The sequence below is a fragment of the Melitaea cinxia genome, chromosome 18, assembly GCF_905220565.1.
Source record: "Melitaea cinxia chromosome 18, ilMelCinx1.1, whole genome shotgun sequence".
Lineage (NCBI taxonomy): Eukaryota > Metazoa > Arthropoda > Insecta > Lepidoptera > Nymphalidae > Melitaea > Melitaea cinxia.
Window position 1 is genome coordinate 2,067,722 of NC_059411.1, and position 20,150 is coordinate 2,087,871.

Sequence of the window (20,150 nt, forward strand, 5' to 3'; positions counted from 1 at the left end):
AGACCACACGACTAAAATAAATCTTCTTTAGCTATAGGCCTGCACAATAGCCCTGCACTGTCTTAAAAATACGAAACGTAACTGGCTATGAGAGAAAGAGAGAAAGAAAATGTGTGCTCGCACCTCTCTCTCGCTCCGTTCACCTCGCCCGATCTCGTCACGCATTCACCAGCTTACTCGCCAAGTCAAGCGTGTGTCAAGAAGTATTATTTCAAAAATAACTAACTTTACAATACCATTTTTAAACTACAGTAAAAAGCATGAAGTAAATCCTTTTATAATCTCTCGTTTCCAGACACTAAAGAAGAAAAAAAAGGAAAAAAGAGTAAAGGCAAGTATAAACGGAAGAACACACACATGCAAAGGACTTTGTCTCCGACTTACGAGAGCGACGACTCTGAACAAATGCTAGTTAAAGATGTAGATAGCGTTAAGGTAAACCTCATTACATATAAAAGTATAATAGTTCTTCCAATATTAAACTACCTACACAAAATTTAAATCATATTACGTTACAATTCGATATAACTTCCTGTAACATTAACCTCGAAGTTATTAATTTAAATTCTAATGAAACTACCCGCCGAAATGTAATTTTCCTAGTAATTATCATAATAATTTAACTTTTCACATTAAGGTATTAGATAGTTGTCACATGCCAGCTCGCGTGCTGAAGATAACGTATAAGTTGGTCAATACCGAGACTAAGCTTTTGCACCGACTCCTCCAAGCTCATGGTCTCACAGAAACCTCGCAAGATTCGAAGGATTTCAACTTGATGTGGGCAGGATTACATCCCAAGCCCGATGTACTGCGATCACTCACGCCTTATCAACGGGTTAACCATTTCCCTAGGTATGTTATACCAAGATAACAGTTTGAATGCTCCCTAGACACAATGTTTCTTAATTACAAGAATTTTATGAGGCCTGAAATTCAGCATCAGGGCTGTATTATTACATCGTGTTAGGATATTGCCGCTAAGATGATAGTCTTTATAGATTATGTATCGTGAACCGTTTTTTATTTTTTTGTCTTGCTAGACCTAAAATTCAGACACTTTTGAAGGAATTGGTTATCTGGTTAAGGCGAAGTGTCATTCTCTATTTTAGTTTTAATAACAATGAAACTCAAAGTTGTGGCTGATAAAAATACTCTGTCAAAATTCGAAGATAATTTGAATCTGGGTTAGATTAAACCTGGTGAAGAAATTGTTAGAAGCACACGGCTTAGATCAAGTTCACTCAAATTCCTCGATATGGATATTGCTTTGGTCGGACCTTCTTATACCATTGAGTAAATTCAAGTCGCTATCTCAACCGAAAAGGTCAACCATTTTCGCTGTAAAAATATATACAAGTTTAAAAATTACACCTAAAAGAGGCCAAAATAACGCCTAATTTAGAAAGTTTTTTTCGATAATTCGAGAAAAATTAAACTCAAAAAAATTCTTAATCATTTTTTGTTTCAAATTCCTAAGTATTACGTACTGATTATTCACATACGTTTACATAGTGAAGGCTACCCTCATAGATAACTTCTACGTCAAAAAGATCGTACTCTCGTCGAAAATATTGACAGCAAAACTTTATTAACTTACAACAAATCAGTTAATATCATTTCAGTACTTATTTTTCAGACACCCATCTTTCGCAGGTCCTACGAACTGACGCGCAAAGATAAACTGTTCAAGAATATTGAAAAAATGCAGTACTTTCGTGGCTTGAAACACTTCGACTTTATACCTACTACTTTCTTGATGCCAATTGAATATAAAGAGCTCTGTACGACGCATTATAGGACGAAGGGTCCTTGGATAGTCAAGCCGGCAGCTTCCAGCCGAGGTCGGGGTATATACATAGTGAATACGGTATGTAATGTCTTTGTTTATTGAGGTGGGGCAAAGCAGGAAATTTCGAGCCCAAACGGGGAAGTAACTCGACCTTACAGAAGATCACAGCTAAATAATACTGCTTTCAAGCAGTGTTGTGTTCCTGTGGCGAGTGAGGTGACCAGAGCTCCTGGGGGAATTGGGGGTAGGGTCGGCAAAGCGCTTGTGATGCTTGTAGTGTTGCAGGGATCTATAAGCTACGGTATTCGCTTACCATTAGGCGTGCCTTTCACATGTTTGCCGAGTTAGTCGTATAAAAAAAAAAGTAATTACAACCGACCTCAAAAAAGGAGGATGTTCTTAATTTGATTGTATATTTTTTCCGGGGTGTATAAATTTTAACGATTCTTTTATTAAAAGTTGATTCTTGTCGTGAGGTCCCATTTAAATTTGAACGAGATCGGACAAGTCGTTTTTGAGTTAACGCTAATAATGTAATGTATATAAATTGAAGTCGTTTTTTTCTGGTTTGAGAACATACACAATGATGTTTTTGTAATTCAATCATATAGATGAATGAAGTAGGTCAACGGTTTTACAGTGTTGCGGTTTTGAGGTGGATGCGTTTTGTACCTGATTCTCAGTGAATCGCGATTTGGTTTAGGGACAACAAATCATTAATTAGAATTAAATAAGAATTAATATACAAAAATTTCGAATTATACATAGACACTAACAATTTACAGTTTGAGAACTAAATATTTAAAGTTAATTGCGGTGAATTAATTAATTTTAGTTTAAAATTTGAAATAAAAAGCTTATCTTTAACCAAACTTACAGAAAAATTGAGCATTTTTTTTCAAATTGAGCAGTTTGAGATCGGCAAAAAATCGTACGACTCACCTGATGGTAAGCGATTACCGTACCCTATAGACGCCTGCAACACCAGAATCATCGCAAGCGCGTTGCCGACCCTATCCCCATTCCCCCAGGAGCTCTGGTCAGCTTACTCACCACAGGAACACAACACTCGAGAGCAGTACTATTTATCTGTGACCTTCTGTAAGGTCGAAGTACTACCTCAGTCGGGCTTCTTCAGATTTTGAGCAGGACATTCCTGCTGTGCCCTACCTCAGTTACTAAATATTTACACTATTTTTTATCAATTAATTCACACTAGCCTAAGAGCTAGTAAAATATCGCGGATATGCAATGTCATACATAGTTATTTATTTTTTACTTTTCTCATTTTACTGAATACACATTTTTTCTTTCATATCTTCCCTTCCCATATAAACTAAAGAAAACTATTCCAAACATTTTTGAATATCATATCAAAAATTGACCACTCCAGCGGGGACCGAACCTGCGTCTCCGACTGACCGTGTCGGCGCTCTATCCAATTAAGCTATGGAATGTTTTTGAACGTTTTTGATATGATATTCAAAAATGTTTAGAATTCCTAATGTGTGGATAATACAAAAATAAAATCGTACATATTGAAAACTGTTCCATTAAAAGTAACTAAAAGTAAATTTTAAGATATTAAAAGTAAACTTTTCCTCACTCGAAGTAATTGTCAAACAGCCAGAACAAATACCTAAAGGAGAGAACGTTGTCGTAGCGAAGTACATCGACAAACCTCTGCTAATCGGCGGTCACAAGTGCGACCTCCGCTTGTACGTCTGCGTTACTTCGATCGACCCTCTTCTGATATACCTATACGAGGAAGGCCTCGTCAGATTCGCAACTGTCAAGTATGATAAGACGAATAAGAACCTCTGGAACCCCTGCATGCATCTCTGCAATTACAGCATCAATAAGTATCACACGGACTATATCAAGTAAGTTATCACTTTTTTTTTTTGGGGAAGTAAAACCTTTTTACCCACGCTCGACTTGGCTTTTTTTTTTTTTTTTTGGAGTAAAACTTCTTTACGCAAACTCGACTTGGGTAATAAGCTGGTGAATGCGTGACGATAGGGTTACGAAAATTGTGATCGAGCGAGGCGAACGGAAGTTGAGAAGGAGATAATAAATTAGTGAAGATAGAAAGACAGCGTTACCTTTCGTTAGTTTTACTTCAGTTGTGTGGTCTACAGCACACTCGTTTTTTTTTTTTTTTTTTCATTTGAGTCATTATATTTGGATTAAATTTACAAAATTAACGAAAAAAAAAACCAATTCTACGAAAAAATGACATTTCATTGTAATATCATTATTCCGTCATTGACATATAAAGGACATAAATACAATGACATTCACAGGAAGTATCATGTTCTTTGACCGGAAGTTTTGCATTACCAATTGTGGGCAAAGATTTAATAACGACTAATTTATTCGGCTAGACTAAGATCTAAAAATGGGACCTAATTTTGTAAAAATGATGTACTCGTGTGACCTCAGTACCAAAATTTCAAAAACGTACAAAAAAATAGTTATAATAAAATAATAAACTTCAGCATACATACTTACACTCATACATACTTACAGCACTTATAGCATTTTTTACTTACAATTAGGTGCAGTTTTAATACAACAATGTAAACAATCCATTTATTTTGCTTTTTGCTGTCTTAATACTATGGGTATAATGGTTAACCAACCAATCAATAAATTTACATAGTTGTCTCAAAACTTTTTTTTTTTTTATGTCACTAGGTCGGCAAACAAGCGTACGGCTCACCTGATGGTAAGCGATTACCGTAGCTTATAGACACCTGCAACACCAGAAGCATCGCAAGCGCGTTGCCGACCCAATCCCCAATCCCCCAGGAGCTCTGGTCACTTTACTCACCAACAGGAACACAATACTGCTTGAAAACAGTATTATTTAGCTGTGATCTTCTGTAAGGTCGAGGTACTAGCCCAGTCGGGCTGCTCCATATTTTGAGCAGGAAATTCCTGCTGTGCCCTACCTATGATAAGACTGTGTTGTTATTCCAAAAAAAATAAATCTTCTCCAGGTGCGACGACCCAAATGCAGGCAACATAGGTCACAAGTGGACACTCTCAGCTCTACTTCGTCACTTACGCAAACAGGGACGGAACACGGCGGCTTTAATGGCTGCCATTGAGGATCTAGTGGTGAAGTCCATCCTTTCCTCAGCGCAGACTATCACCGCCGCGGCTAGGGTCTTCGTGCCCAACCATTTTAACTGTTTCGGTGAGTACCGGTTAAGTAGCCTATTTCCAGAATTGGAACGGTTCGTAAGTAATGGTTAGTTAACCCTTTTCTGAATGGGACATTAAAAATACGTTTTTTTTTTTTGTTTATATACAACTACGTCAGCAAACAAGCGTAAGGCCCATCTTATGGTAAGCGGTTATCGTAGCCTCTAGACGCCCGTAACACCAGAAGCATCGCAAGCACGTCGCCGGATCCCCCCCCCCCCTGCTTGCCCCCATGAGCTCTGGTCACCATACTCACCACAGGAACACAGGACTACTTAAAAGCAGTGTTATTCAGCTGTGATCTTCTGTTAGATCAAGATATTTTCCTAGTCGGACTGTTCCAGATTAACTTTTCACTGCTAGACATAGGCAGGTAGAACAAGGGTAAATATTCGATATTGCTTAGTAATGGTCTCCTATATGAAATATATAGAAAGCACGCAATATTCCGCCAGATTCTCAACTGCTGCTTGATGGATAATTTCTCTACCGATATTAGCGGTGGTTTATACTCATAATAACTATGGGGCCCTTCATAATTTCATCTACTTCCTAGGCAAAGTTTGGTAATTCCACAAGAACAAATCACCCTAACGAGAGAAAAATATTTATGCAAGTAGAAATATTTGCTCAATTTTCGTCCCGTTGCTGTGCATTTTGTACTATTTTATTTAAATTCATAATAAAAAAAATATTGTTTGCAGAACTGTTCGGGTACGATATTCTAATAGATGACATGCTGAAACCTTGGTTACTGGAAATCAATTTATCGCCAAGGTAATTTTTACAGTTAATTATATTATAATTTGTATAAAAAATCCATTTATTACTAAATTTTATCAGTGAATAAACTTACTTACTGACTTCTTACAGTGCAAACTTTTATAATCTGTATTTTTATTAAAGAATTAAACGTTAACTAATTATTTTGAATGAATCTTTCCAGCTTAGCCTGTGAGAGTCCATTGGACGCAAGGGTCAAATCTGCGCTATTAGCTGATACGCTGACCCTAGTGGGGCTACCCGCTGTACCCATGGCGAAGAATGAGGCCTCGCCCCAGAACAACTCGCTAAGAATGAGGATAGGGGCTGTAAGTTACATGATTTTTTAAAGTTTTTTTTTTCTCTATAAAGTATAGAAATATTTGTAGATTATTTGTTTTTACTGTCGAGAAAGAGCGAAGACGTACGAAAATGTACTTTTAATTTTGTCTATGTTTTTTTTAAGTTTGTGGAAATAGATCTTTGAATATGTGAAACTATGTATCTTCAAAATGGAAGAAAAACAAGACTCAATGCCATTTAAATGACGACTTATATGTATGTATTTTCTGATTACTATGACTCTCTAAAAATTACTTACAAATTATCGCACACCCCTGAATGACATTATTATAATAATTAGTGTCGTCGAGTGCACTCAGCGGAAAACACGTGCGTGCGCGGGAAAATCCCCACAAACGGGGGTACACAAGCTCTAGCGGGGGGAGTGGGGGGAGTGGGGGGAGCGGCCCTCACGGGGGAGGAGCTCCGGCTGGTGCGCGCTGTGAGGGCTCAGTACGCGCGTCGGGGTGGTTTCGTACGGATCTTCCCTAGTCAAAACTCTTGGCAGAAATATGCTCAGTATCTCGGTGAGTGAATCATTTTATTGCTGATTTCATTTTTGGTCAAATCTGCAAAAATAAACTTAACGGACCCCTGCGATGTCCAAATTTTGGTCAAACGGAAAATGTGTATTAAAATGAACTTCATGCTTGCTTTTTACCGTCTGAGAATTAAATCTTTATTTTTATTTTAAAGTCCGAATTAACTGAGGTAGGGCACAGCAGGAATTTCTTGCTCAAAATATAGAGCAGCCCGACTGGTGAAGTACCTCCGACCTTACAGAAGATCACAGCTAAATAATACTGCTTTCAAGCAGTATTGTGTTCCTGTTGGTGAGTAAGTTGACCAGAGCTCCTGGGGGGATTGGGGATTGGGTCGGCAACGCGCTTGCGATGCTTCTGGTGTTGCAGGCGTCTATGAGCTACGGTAATCTCTTACCATCAAGTGAGCCGTACGCTTGTTAGCCGAACTAGTGATATAAAAAAAAACTTTAACATTACTTATTATCCCAACTCCGTTATGTGGTAAAAACGCACTAAATACAAATCGACAACGCAAAACTACTACAAAGGCTGTTTTGTTCTATCAAATAGGGCAAAAAATGGAACAGCACGAAATGCCCAAAATCTTCTATTCAAGTTTACCTTGAAATATCTCACTAGTGACATATAAAAATATAGTAATAGCCCCGCGCAGACCAAGTATCAGGTGTGCCAGTACGCTACATATCTCTCAACAATCGCGCGCACCACGGTGTAATACAGCACAACTATAAACCTACTTAACATAAAAATATCCCACTATTATTACATATTCTTTAATGCACTAAATAATATTAATTATTGTCATTACATAGGAAGTTTGCCAATGCCAACTTATCTCTAAAAGAGATCTTTAACAGTCAACCCAAACTCCTATTGGTATAGTAAGAACGGTCTTCACTCCACGTCTTTAAATAACAGTACGTCATATGGCATGTTTGGTAGATTAGAATAAGAATTGGTCCCTAAATATACAAATTGACGGCGCAGCGTCGACTACTAACAAATTGATTGACAAGGCAAAAAGTTGGAATAGCACAATATGCTAAAAACTGTCTATTGAAGTGTGCCTCAAAATATCCCACTAGCGGCATTTTAAAACACCATCTATATATATAGCAGGAATTTCCTGCTCAAAATATGGAGCAGCCCGACTGGGGTAGTACCTCGACCTTACAGAAGATCACAGCAAAATAATACTGTTTTCAAGCAGTATTGTGTTCCTGTTGGTGAGTAAGGTGACCAGAGCTCCTGGGGGATTGGGGATTGGGTCGGTAACGCGCTTGCGATGCTTCTGGTGTTGCAGGCGTCTATAAGCTACGGTAATTGTTTACCATCAGGTGAGCCGTACGCTTGTTTGCCGACCTAGTGACATAAAAAAAAAAAAAACATCATTGGTATTAACAAGAGCTGCTGCAACCCCCACAGACCCAGTGTCGGGCGTGCCGCTGTGCTCCACGTCCCTCAACAACAGCGCGCCCTACGGCGTGCAGCAGCACAACTACAACCTGCTGGTGCACACGCACGTGCTGCCGCACTTCCGCCACGCCGCCGCCGCCGCGCCCGAAACGCCGCAGAGGTCTGGCTCTAGCGTTATTAGCAATATATGCACAGCTATTTGGCTTTATCAACCACAGCAGAGGTGTGATACTTTCCATTTGATGTTCCTTTCCATCATCAAGTTAATTAGCTTAAGACCAGCATATCTAATGCAAGTAAGGCAGGGCCGGACTTGGAAATCTGCCTGATATATATGGGGATAAATATGGGAACAAAAGGAGCCCTCAATTATTTTCCAAATAAAATGAGCAAATTTTTTACTTGAATTTTTTTAATTATAGATGAATGAAATGATTATAGAAATTGATTTTTTGTAGATATTTAAAAACAATTTAATCATGTTTGTGCAAAGTATTTATAAGTAAAGGTGAAAAAAAATGTCAAAAGGAAAGGTTGTTTAATTGTGTTAGAATTTTTCGGAGTTATTGGCCCATCTTCTATGGAGGCCCCGGGGCTACAGCCTCGGACGCCTTCCCTTAAATCCACCTTGTACGCAGAGTAAGTTGTAGGTAGCAAGTATAAGTGAAGAGTCGATTCGGCAGGTTGCAACGCTACGAGGCGGCGGAGTGGGCGGGGGCGGCGCCCGCCGTCCAGCTGGACTCCGCCCCCGCGCCCCCCGCACACGACTCGCGGAGGGCTAAAGCACTACTCAAGCAGCAGCTGGCAGAGGGCATGCGACTCACGTGAGTCACTGTTTGTTACATGTTGTAGATTAAAGATTAAGTGTCGGAGTCATAACTGAGGTAGGGCGCAGCAGGAATTTCCTGCTCAAAATATGGCGCAGCCCAACTGGGGTAGTACCTCAACCTTACAGAAGATCACAGTTAAATAATACTGTTTTCAAGCAGTATTGTATTCCTGTTGGTGAGTAAGGTGACCAGGGCTCTTGGGTGGGGGTGATTGGGTCGGCAACGCGCTTGCGATGCTTCTGGTGTTGCAGGTGTCTATAAGCTACGGTAGTTTCTTACCATCAGGTGAGCCGTACGCTCGTTTGCCGACCTAGTGATATTAAAAAAAAAAATGAAAAAAAAATTATTTTTATTTTGTTTGTGAACCTCGCGTGTGCCGCAGCACGGGCTCGGCGCGGCGCGCGTTCGGGCTGTACCTGTCGCACGTGCTGAAGCGCCTGTCGGCGCCGGCCGGCGAGCGCGGCGCGCAGCACGCCGCGCTGCTGGCGCGCTTCCTGCGCCGCGCCGCCGCCTCGCTGCGCACGCCCTACGCGCTCAAGGTGACCTGGGGGAGGGGGGGCCAGTCGTTCGGCCTTCCCTTTCTCTCGCGCGGACGGCAGCGGTAGGCGGCCTCCTCCGCTCTCGCTCTAACTCACAGCGCTAGATTACTTTACGTTATCACTGCTGTCGAACGTCCCGAGACGCACACGTTTTTTTTTTGTGTTAAAGTGATTTGCTCCTGTGGAATTACCAAACTTTGACTAGGAAATAGATGAAACCAATGAGCCCGATTGTTATTATAAGCATAACCATACTAATACAGATAGAGAAATTGTCCGTCAACTAGCAATAGAGAATCGAGCTAGATTAAGTTGTGAGCTCCCTGTTTCTTTCGTATAGTAGAGTATTATTAAGCAAATTCGAATATTTACCCTTGTCCTACATGGAAAAAGAGGCCATTATCTAGCAGTGAAAAGTAAATCTGGAACAGCTCGCCTGGAAAAGTATAAAAGATAACAGCTAAATAATACTGCCCTCGAGTATTGTGTCCCTGGGGTGAGTAAGATGGTCAAAGCTCCTGAGGAGGGTCGGGAGTAGCTACTAGTGTTGCAGGCGTCTATAAGCTTAGTCGTATAAAAAAACAATTTTACACACGCACACACCATGCCATGCATACAAACACGCACACGTAGACACACGAGTTCGCACGAGTTTATACGTAACTGATACGTGCGCGAGCTTATGCAAACATTTTTTCTTTGTAAATAAGTAATTAGATATATAAAATATTTGCTAAATATGTATTAGAAAATAATTTTCCATTTAAGATGCGATAAACGATTGCAAAATCTACTATACACTCTCATTGAAAACATTTTCTCAGACAGCCTTTGGTCAAATAAATTTATATCTATGTGGCAACTCAAACCTTTATTTATATATTTTTTTATTTAATAACTCATCAGAGCCCACCAGCTAAAATGTGCGACAAGGACCGTTGCGCGGTAATAGCAAAGCAGTTGAACGATTTTCTCTACATGTACTATCGGGAAACAGACCTGTACACCGACAGTGAAGACCGCGAAGGATGCGTCTCCAACATACATTTCGCACAGTTCCTATACTCTGCCAGGTGAGAAATTAATTCATAATAATTGTAATATACATCCAAAAATACTGTATCTAAAAAATCTTTTTTTGGTACAGTTAGAACCGAATATAAAATCATCATATCAAAAATTTCGCTCTAGCGGGTACATCGTTTCATAGCTTAATTGGCTAGAGCGCCGATACGGTCAGTCGGAGATGCAGATTCGATCGCCACTGGAAAGGATTTTTGGTATGATATTTTAAAAGATGTTTAGGATTCACTTATGAGTGGGTAACACAAAAATAAAATTGTACCAAAAATGTTCAAAAGACAAATTAAGATGTGTCGTTATATCATTCTGTATTTTTTGTGAATTCACTTGAAATGGTCGTCTGAAACCCAAACAATATTACAATCATTACAGCATATACAGTCCACTGCTGGACATAGGGCTCCACAAGTTTACGCCAAAAATAACGTGAACTCATGTGTTTTGCCCATAGTCACCACGCTGGGCAGGCGGGTTGGTGACCGCAGTACTGGCTTTGTCGCACCGAAGACGTTGCTGCCCGTCTTCGGCCTGTGTATTTCAAAGCCAGCAGTTGGATGGTTATCCCGCCATCGGTCGGCTTCTTAAGTTCCAAGGTGGTTGTGGAACTTTGTTATCCCTTAGTCGCCTCTTACGACACCCACGGGAAAAGAGGGGGTGGCTATATTCTTTAGTGCCGTAGCCACACAGCACATATTACAAATGATATATAAAAATATAATTTGCATCAGTTGCAACAGGCGACCCTATCGCTAATACAGCGATCTCTTCCAGGCAACCTTTGCGCAGAGGACTAAATGTGGGATGGGGCGCAAAAATGTTATGTAACATACACATGAACATATTATACTCATATACGTACATATACCTACACAAATACATATATCAATCTATAAAAACTTAAAACATCGTCAACCACCTAAATCAAAATGATAACATAGTATCTGTACCGCAGTGAGGCAGATTTAGAAGAGGTGTTGCTGCTACTGCTACACAACGAGAACTACGTCGCTACGTTCCTCGGGGACGGCCGCAGCAGCGCCTTCTGTGTCGACGTGCCTCCAGAGCGGCGAGCCGCCGCGCCCCCGCGACACACGCTACTGCGGCACCTGGCCGCCCTGGCGCACCTCAACTGCAGGAGATACCGGTACACACGCACACGCACACACTCTACTGCGCGCACCAAACACACACATAACACACACACACAAACACACATAACACACACACACACACACCCACACAAAAACACACACCCACGTACACACGCGCGCACTCAAACACATGCACACACGCGCGCACTCAAACACACACACACACACACACACACACACACACACACACACACACACACATGCACACACACACACACACACAGACGCACTCGAGCACATACACACGCGCACGCACACGTGCACACGCACGCGCACATACACGCTCACAAACTTACATATAATATGTACACTACACGCATGCTACAGACATTCACCTGTCCAACATGAGTTTGATGTTTTGTAAAACAATTTATAAAACTATTTAACTGTGTATATTCCAGACCAGAAATGGAGACATCGAGTCGATCGGAGCCAGAAGAACCCGCGTCCACCGACAGTGTCCCACCGCCCTTCATCAGCTCGGACGTGGTGATCAAGGACTCCCTAAAGGAAGAGAAACCTCTCAACGTCGCCCTAAAGTACGCCAGATCATAGCGATGTAATGCCCTAGTTCATACAATAGCCAGGTAATTACTTCCAGACCAATAAAACTTATGGGTAAAATATTACTCTACAGGAACTACTCTGCCGTTTAATCATTTTTTTTTTTTTGTAGAAATTATTTCAATAATAATTTGAAACATTTGAAGATATAAATCGCTAGTTTACAACGAAATATGCAGTTTATTTTAATGCAAAAAATTTCTATAGCATTGTCACATACGTCCATAGATGCACACGGTAATAATTTAAATACTTAACAAACGTAACTTGAATACGATAAAAATAAAGCAATAATTATAGATATAGAAAAGAATTTCTAAAGTTACCACTATATTATAGTAAATCAAGAGTGAATAGGCATCTTCTAGGCAAGCGCGCACCACCTTAGGCTGCATCTTCACTTGCCATCAGATGAGATCGCAGTCAAGCTGCTCTATATATTTCAAAAAAAAAAAATATAGTCTCCTATTTCTCACAAAATGATATTCAATCGCATAAAGTAATCGCAGTCACGGTTCTTAAATTTTCTCATACCTAAAATATCTAATAAAAACCAATATGAGCGACACACCGCTTCAATCCTGTCTTTATTATAATCTTCAATTATTCATCAAGAAAAAAAAAGTTCCTCATTAGTTAATAGTTTGTTGTAATTTGAATTTGATAAATGATTCCTAGGTTGTGTAATGTTAAATGTATGCAAATGGAAAAAGTGCTTGAAAGGTACTTAAACGAAATAAATAAAAAGAGAAGTAGATTTTTTAAAAAACGTGGACCGTAGATATTGATGGCTTAAAAAATATCGCTTTTAAATAACTCATTTCGTTTTTAACTCTACCGATTAATACTCTTAAAAAAAAGTTGAAAGTCATAATTTCATTTGCAAATTGAAACAAAATTGTGGCATTTTAAGTATGTAATAAGGATGTTATACAAAAGTCATCCATATAGCCTTTGAGATAATGGTACAAAACGTGCACATATGTGATTAATAGGAAATTTAACTTTTTTTTACTATAGCGGTAACAGTTCAAACCAAAGAATAAAGATATTTACACAAGTACCTGGCACTGTAGACTGTATTTGATTAAATGAATACTTAAGGTGCTATGTCGAACGAATATCAGTGTTAGTATGTCGTATAGGGCGTCTACTGTCACAGGTTTCCTAATTTCGCTAATATGTTTACTAAAAATATAATTTATAAAATTTCAAATATGTTTCATTTCAGTTATTCAAATATTGAGTGTAAACATTGGCGTAGCTAGGTACATTGCGGGGATAGACGTGCTTAAAGAATCCAGTAATTATATCGTCGGTTGAATGTAAAAATGACATTTCTCAAAATTTTCAACATTATTTTTTATATTGATAAAAGACCCTTTATAAAATTACCCGTCAAGCTCACTAGATGATACCAGTGTCATTTCGGTAGTCTGTGGTCATCGCAATATTGATTGTAGAAAAACGTCACTCCTGCTATTTTTATAATTAATTTAAATTAACAACATCAACAACGATTCTTAATATTGATGTAAATCCCTTTAAATTATATATAACACTTACATGTAAATATAAAAATTAACAGGAAAAATTAATTTTAATAAAATTAAAAACATTAAATGCGTATATTGCAAATTTTGCTATTTTTGATTAATGTCACTTTTCTATTTAACCGACGATATGTTTCTAAAAACGTAAAAAATTCACGAGATTATTAAATCGAGTTAAAAGAATTTGAACAAACATAGTAAAGTAGTGTTACCACTGTAAAAACAATAGTATTAAGTCTACTCCACTAGCAAAAACCGAGCTATGCCAATGTATTGTTATGTGTAATAATGTAAACCATTACAACATAGTTCTTTAAAATATTGCAATAATCAGTCATTATTATATCATTGTATTTGAGGGTTGGATATTACTTTGTAAGTATATGAGAAGTGATATAAACTGTTGTAATATTGCTTTTTTTATATACAACTAGGTTGGCATACGGCTCACCTGATGGTCGGCATTTCCAACCCTACCCCATTACCCCCAGGAGCTCTGGTCACTTTACTCATCACAGAAACACAACATTGCTCGTAAGCAGTATTATTTAGCTGTGATCTTTTGTAAGGTCGAGGTGCTTCTACAGTCAGGCTGCTCCAAGGGTTGAGCCTGCAATACCCTACCTTCCCTCCAACATATCTCAGCAATTCGTAGCTGCTAAGACATAAGACTTGGATATAAATTTGTTCTCGTGACGGTATTCCCAGACGCCAATTTTAATGATCGTAGACTGAGCTAGCGGTAGTGATGTACTTAATTACTGTGCGGACAAGTCTAGTAGTTAGTCATTGTTTTATATTAAATGTAAAAGTTAAATTATTCCTTTACTTATATTCCTTCCAAGTTTGTTCACATTATTTTTATAGTTTAAAATTAATTTTGTTATACAAGTGGTCGTTTATAAAGAGGCCATCCATAAATTACGTTACACGAATATCACGATTTTTGAACCCCTGCCCCGTCCTTGGAACAGGTCACATTTGTGCCCCTGCCTAATCTTTCCATGTTTTACAATTTTTACACCCATCAATTATTATTTTTATTAAATTAAAACATCAGTTTCTACATTATTTTTGTATATCTAATAATTAAATATATTAAATTTTGAAATATAATGTTACAAAATTTTGGACATCCCTTGTCAAGTTGTCACACTTCGTCGACCCCCCACTTAACGTGTGACGCAATTTATGGATGGCAATTCGTGATACTATATAACAATATAAAAACTCATTTGTTTGTTCTATCTGTAGTAAATCTCTTGTTAGTGATTCGATAACCGATGCTAGTCGATGACCATAACATTGAAATTGTAAAACTTAAGTATTACGAATGAAATTTTTATTTATTTAAAAATATAATTAGTTCAATTTTTTTTTTAAACATTGTTTTCAAACAGCCGATAGAAACACTTAATGAAACCAAAGTATTGTTGGCAGCTAAGCTGATTTTTAAATTGTAATATCTAATTTATTTTTGAAATTTTGTGTTTTTAAATTGTAAAGTTAGTTTATGCTTAAGTATCTCTAGCCAATTATTTTACTCTGAATTATTATGTCGTGATCTAAATTACTGATTGCGTTAATTCAAAATGTTATTTTATTTAGGCATATGTATATTCTTATTCATATTGTTTGTGGTTTGGTATAATGTAACGTCCACAGACACTAGAGCTTATTATTGGCATGACTTAGTCCTAAGTAGTGCCATAAACAATACAAAGCAGTGTTCAAATCAACGCATAGGTAATGTAAGCGTGTTTTGTTAAAAAAGTGAAGCTTAGCTTGAGTACAAAGTGTGATAATATTGTGAACTCCCAGACAGCAATTTTAATCTCTCTGAAATTATATTTTCAATATGCTACGAATAAATCATAAAATATTAAGATAGTTTGATTTTTTTAACCTGTAATACCTGTTAACTTGTAAGAATGACTAATTAACCATTTTTTCGCCAACATGCTCCAAAGACCGGCGTTCCCTAACACCCAATCAAATTAATAACAAAATACAATGAGTAAGCCAGAAATGACGCAGTAGTATCGATTAACGAGGTTTATACTTCAACATTGACTATTAACCAACTTCAAAAAAGGAGGTTCTCAATTCTACTGGTTTTTTTTTGTTGCCTCATAACTTTTGACGTGACAACGTTAGGGATGATCGATATTCGAAAAACATCGATGTTGACATCGATGTCATAATCGAAAAAAAAAAAGCCCGACATCGATATTCGATATTTATCGAAAACTGAACATCGATGTTGGATATCATCGATGATTTATGCAATAATAACTGACAAAAAAATAAAACACAGTGTAAAAGTTCGGAATTTATTAAGAAAGAGATCAAATGATTACATATTCCAATATTTTTTATCAATTGACTGCAGGAAGAGTAATTTTGATAAAGAAGAACCTTTTAATCTATTTCTTTGTTGATAAAGAGTAGAGCCAGCTTTTGAAAACAGTCTTTCGGATGGCGTTGATGTCGCGATAGTACTCAAATATTTCAGCGCTATTATTTTTAATTTCGGGTAAGTGGAACCGATGACATTATTCCAAACTTGGATAGGATCTTGTTTAAGATCAGATACTGTATTTTTCAAAAAGTAGCTTAACTCGGAAGGCATTTCGTGATCATGAGGGGAAGGCGTAGAGTTTTTGACATTTACAAGTTTATAATGTTCGCTCCACAAATTAAATTCTTCTGTTGGATCTGGCGAATCACTCATAACTTCTTCAATTACTTCTGCTTCCGTTGTAGTAGTTAGTAATTCTTTGACTACTTTGATTGCTTTCGAACATGCTACGCGGTCTTGAAAGTGAATATTTTTGAACCTTGGGTCTAGCAATGTAGATAAAGCAAGTATTTGAACATGTTCCGAGGGTAACAAGCGTTTACTGATTTCAGTCATTATGTTCTGCTTAAGATCCTGACCCATAGAACTGTTTGTTTTAATGTTGCTCATTTTTAAGTTTAGCATTCGTGTTATGGGAATAACTTTGCTGCTGGTAACGTAGTCTTCTCCACAGATTTCTTTAGTAGCAACTTCTATAGGGCGTAAAACTTCAAAAATTTCAGTCAACTCTTCAATACCTTTTGCAGTTATCATTGGAGGAGCACTTGTATGGCAATTAACAATTTGATTAATTATTGGTCGCAGTTCTAAAAATCTTTCCACCATATAAAAAGTGGAATTCCAGCGAGTGCTGACTTCTTGTATTAATTTTAGATCAGAATGCTTTCGTAATTCATCACTCGCCACTACACTATGCTTAAACCAAGTGACAATCCTTTTGACAGATCCAATTAATTCTGGCAATTCCTTTGTTTTTGCGATTGATTTTTGAGCTACCAAATTAATTAAGTGAGCAAAGCAAATAATATGGCATTTTTTTCCAAATGAGATATCTACAGCTTTAACAACATTTGCTCCTCCATCAGTTACCACAGCGGATACTTTTTCTGGATCTATACACCATTCATGACATGTCTGCAACAGCATTCTTCCAATGTATTCAGCAGTATGTGATTCGGCTAACTCATAAACTCCTAGAGAGACTGATGCCATTGCCATACGTTCTTCGTCATAAAAGTGTATAGTGACACCAAGAAAACTCCTAGTCTGCATGGTATCCGTCCATATGTCGGTTGTCAGGGTAATATTACTACGTAGGCCTTTGATTTTATTTTTAAAAAGATTCTGTGTAACTTCATATTGGTTCTCTAGCATGTTCTTGAAAGTATGCCTGGATGGGACTTTATACAGAGGTGCAGCTGCTTTCATTAAGTTTAGAAATCCTTCATTTTCAACCATTTGGAACGGCTGTGAATCTTTGCAAATCATAAACAAGATAGCATTTGTAAGGCGAATTCCTTTAGCTCCATTTTCAGAAAATTCAGATATGCTCCTGAAACTCTGATTTAATGTCGGCTGAAATATTTTTGTGCGAATAGACGATGCACTTATGTCACTTGCATTAAAACTACAATCAGAATCAACTGAACTATTTTCATGTAAAGCAGAGACAGGTGCGATTATCTCAGCAGAAGTAGAAGCAGTTGGCATTACAGGTTTTACGAATGTCTCCTTAAATGATCTCTTGGCGCCTGTTTTATGAACTGTGTTCTCCTCGTTGCTATTTTTTCCTAATAATGAACTATGCATTTTTTCAATGTGCAACTTAAGATTTGTGGTGTTGCCACAAGTTTTTATGATTTTATGGCAAGACCGACATCTGGCTTCATTATTTTCAAGTCTTTCAAAAAATTCCCAAAAGCGACTTTTTGGCGGCATTTTTAATTCTGTTCCTGTATTCCTGAAAACAAACAATGAAATTTAAATAAAATTCAGACACGAACTCGAAATAACCAGAACATGCAAAAATATTCATAGAAAATACACAAAATAAAATGTTCTGTCACCTTAATATACTATTTTCAATGCAAGCAAAACAGTAAGAATCCACACCACAGCCGTAAAAAAAGAGATAAATTGTCTATGGCCCGAGACATTCAAATTTTGCGCGAAAGAAAACGATAATTGTTTTGCTCTATGCTCTCTTTATCTCATATACAGCATTCATAACCTTAAAAAATAACAATTTCGTTTAGCATGCACAGAAAGCAAACAGATGAATTCAATATTTAGAAGTCAATCAATAAATACTTACGTATTGTTGTATTTCACGTAATATTATATGCACAATAATAGAATACTATCAAATGAGTAAATTAAAACAGCCGACGCACGCACAACAAATTTTTTTATCAATAAACGAATGGGAGGGGTCAGGGGAGTGAGAGAGAGCGAGCGAGGAGACGACGAAGAACGTACGACGAATAAAAGGAACGACCGGTGCGCCCTGAATGAATGAATACGCGTTCAAAGTTCAAAATAAACTTGATTTGTGTTGTGGATGCGTTCATAAAAGACATATTTTGTTTCGTAACTTCGTAAGTTGCATTGGTCATGTCGTGCGTGAGGCCGTGAGTTAACATCGATGACAGATGCCGTTAACATCGATGTTACGATATTTTTCGTATAGCAATATCGATGTTAAAACAGCGATGTTTTTGCTTTCAACATCGATGATCATCGAACATCGATGTTCATCGAGCATCCCTAGACAACGTCTAATAAATCGAAGAACGCCGGCTGCATGCCCGAAAAAGGATGACTCATTATTCCGTTACGCTCGTTGTACGCTTGCGCCGCATCTATCTCTCTTCCACTCGATTGGCCTGTGCGTCCGAGTAGATGTTTTGTTATGACGTTGTTATTTTGCTGGGTGTACCCATTTTAATGATTCTTTTTTTTTATCGAAAGCTGGTGCTTGATATTGTGCATTAAAATTCGATTAAGATATGATGTTCTCATCCTACTTTTTGAGTTATATCTAATAATGTGTAAGAAGCTATTATTATGATTATTTTTTCGTCATCCTACGTTTTATTACTTGTCGATGCAAACACAATTATCTATACAAATAAATAAAATTGGCATTAGTAAAACTGCATTATGCATTTAGTAAAACTGCTTTTTACTAAACTTTTTTACTATTATGCATTTACTAAAACTGCTTTTTACATAGTCACCACGCTGGGCAGGCGGATTGGTGACCGCAGTACTGGCTTTGTCGCACCGAAGACGCTGCTGCCCGTCTTCGGCCTGTGTATTTCAAAGCCAAGCAGTTGGATGGTTATGCCGCCATCGGTCCGCTTTTTTAAGTTCCAGGGTGGTTGTGAAACTTTGTTATCCTTTAGTCGCCTCTTACGACCAAATATTCATGTGCATGCATATACGCGTGTATGCGTGTGGGTGAGAGAGAATATATATGTTGCAGTCAAAACTCTTAACCAGTCAAAAGCACTATTGACTAGCAAAATCAGTCAGAAGTACTTTTGACCGTTTGCTTTAGTCAATAATACTTTTGACTAAAATAACAGTTAAAAGTACTTTTGCCCAATGGAGCTGGTTAAAAGTACTTTTGACTAAATGATTCCGTCAAAAGTGGTTTTGAATGGTTGCATCAGTCAAAACTCTTAAAAAGTTAAGACAAACGCACATATAAACTTTTATATTATTCATTATTAGTGGAGAACGTGCTGATATTAGAACAAAAATGAGTAACTACGAAAAGAAAGAAGGCTTTTTGCAAAGAATTTTAGCGATGGAAGATATGAAAGATAGTCATTTCAATGTGATGACAAATTAAAAATTTGAAAAAATTGCAATGGATGTGGAAGACGCGAAATTTAATGAAAAGGAAACATCATTACAGTACAGTAGACTACAACGCTTTAACACATTGAAGTTTGTGGTATAAAAAAATTAGTTACAAACACAGAACCTGT

The 20,150-nt window shown here is 37.7% G+C and overlaps 2 protein-coding genes across 2 annotated transcripts in view; one reads left to right on the top strand and one right to left on the bottom strand.

The window, feature by feature from the left end:
- LOC123662260 (tubulin polyglutamylase TTLL5) overlaps window positions 1-12,642 on the top strand; it is a 45,400-nt gene extending 32,758 nt beyond the window's left edge. Inside the window, exons 4-17 of the mRNA XM_045597126.1 lie at window positions 296-435; window positions 638-855; window positions 1,657-1,870; window positions 3,419-3,675; window positions 4,798-4,997; window positions 5,710-5,782; window positions 5,952-6,096; window positions 6,411-6,636; window positions 8,080-8,230; window positions 8,754-8,894; window positions 9,283-9,439; window positions 10,346-10,512; window positions 11,475-11,666; window positions 12,075-12,642. Of these exons, the coding sequence (XP_045453082.1) occupies window positions 296-435; window positions 638-855; window positions 1,657-1,870; window positions 3,419-3,675; window positions 4,798-4,997; window positions 5,710-5,782; window positions 5,952-6,096; window positions 6,411-6,636; window positions 8,080-8,230; window positions 8,754-8,894; window positions 9,283-9,439; window positions 10,346-10,512; window positions 11,475-11,666; window positions 12,075-12,228 (2,435 nt within the window). The 3' untranslated portion in view covers window positions 12,229-12,642. The remainder of the gene's footprint in view (window positions 1-295; window positions 436-637; window positions 856-1,656; window positions 1,871-3,418; window positions 3,676-4,797; window positions 4,998-5,709; window positions 5,783-5,951; window positions 6,097-6,410; window positions 6,637-8,079; window positions 8,231-8,753; window positions 8,895-9,282; window positions 9,440-10,345; window positions 10,513-11,474; window positions 11,667-12,074) is intronic.
- Window positions 12,643-16,146: 3,504 nt separating this feature from the next.
- On the bottom strand, window positions 16,147-17,961 carry LOC123662435 (zinc finger BED domain-containing protein 4-like). The gene has a single exon (XM_045597278.1). It carries the CDS (start codon window positions 17,959-17,961, stop codon window positions 16,147-16,149), a length of 1,815 nt encoding a protein of 604 aa, XP_045453234.1.
- Window positions 17,962-20,150: the final 2,189 nt, after the last annotated feature.

Coding starts and splice junctions, on each gene's coding strand:
- LOC123662435 (XM_045597278.1), bottom strand. CDS start 17,961: ATGCATAGTTCATTATTAGGAAAAAATAGCAACGAGGAGAACACAGTT.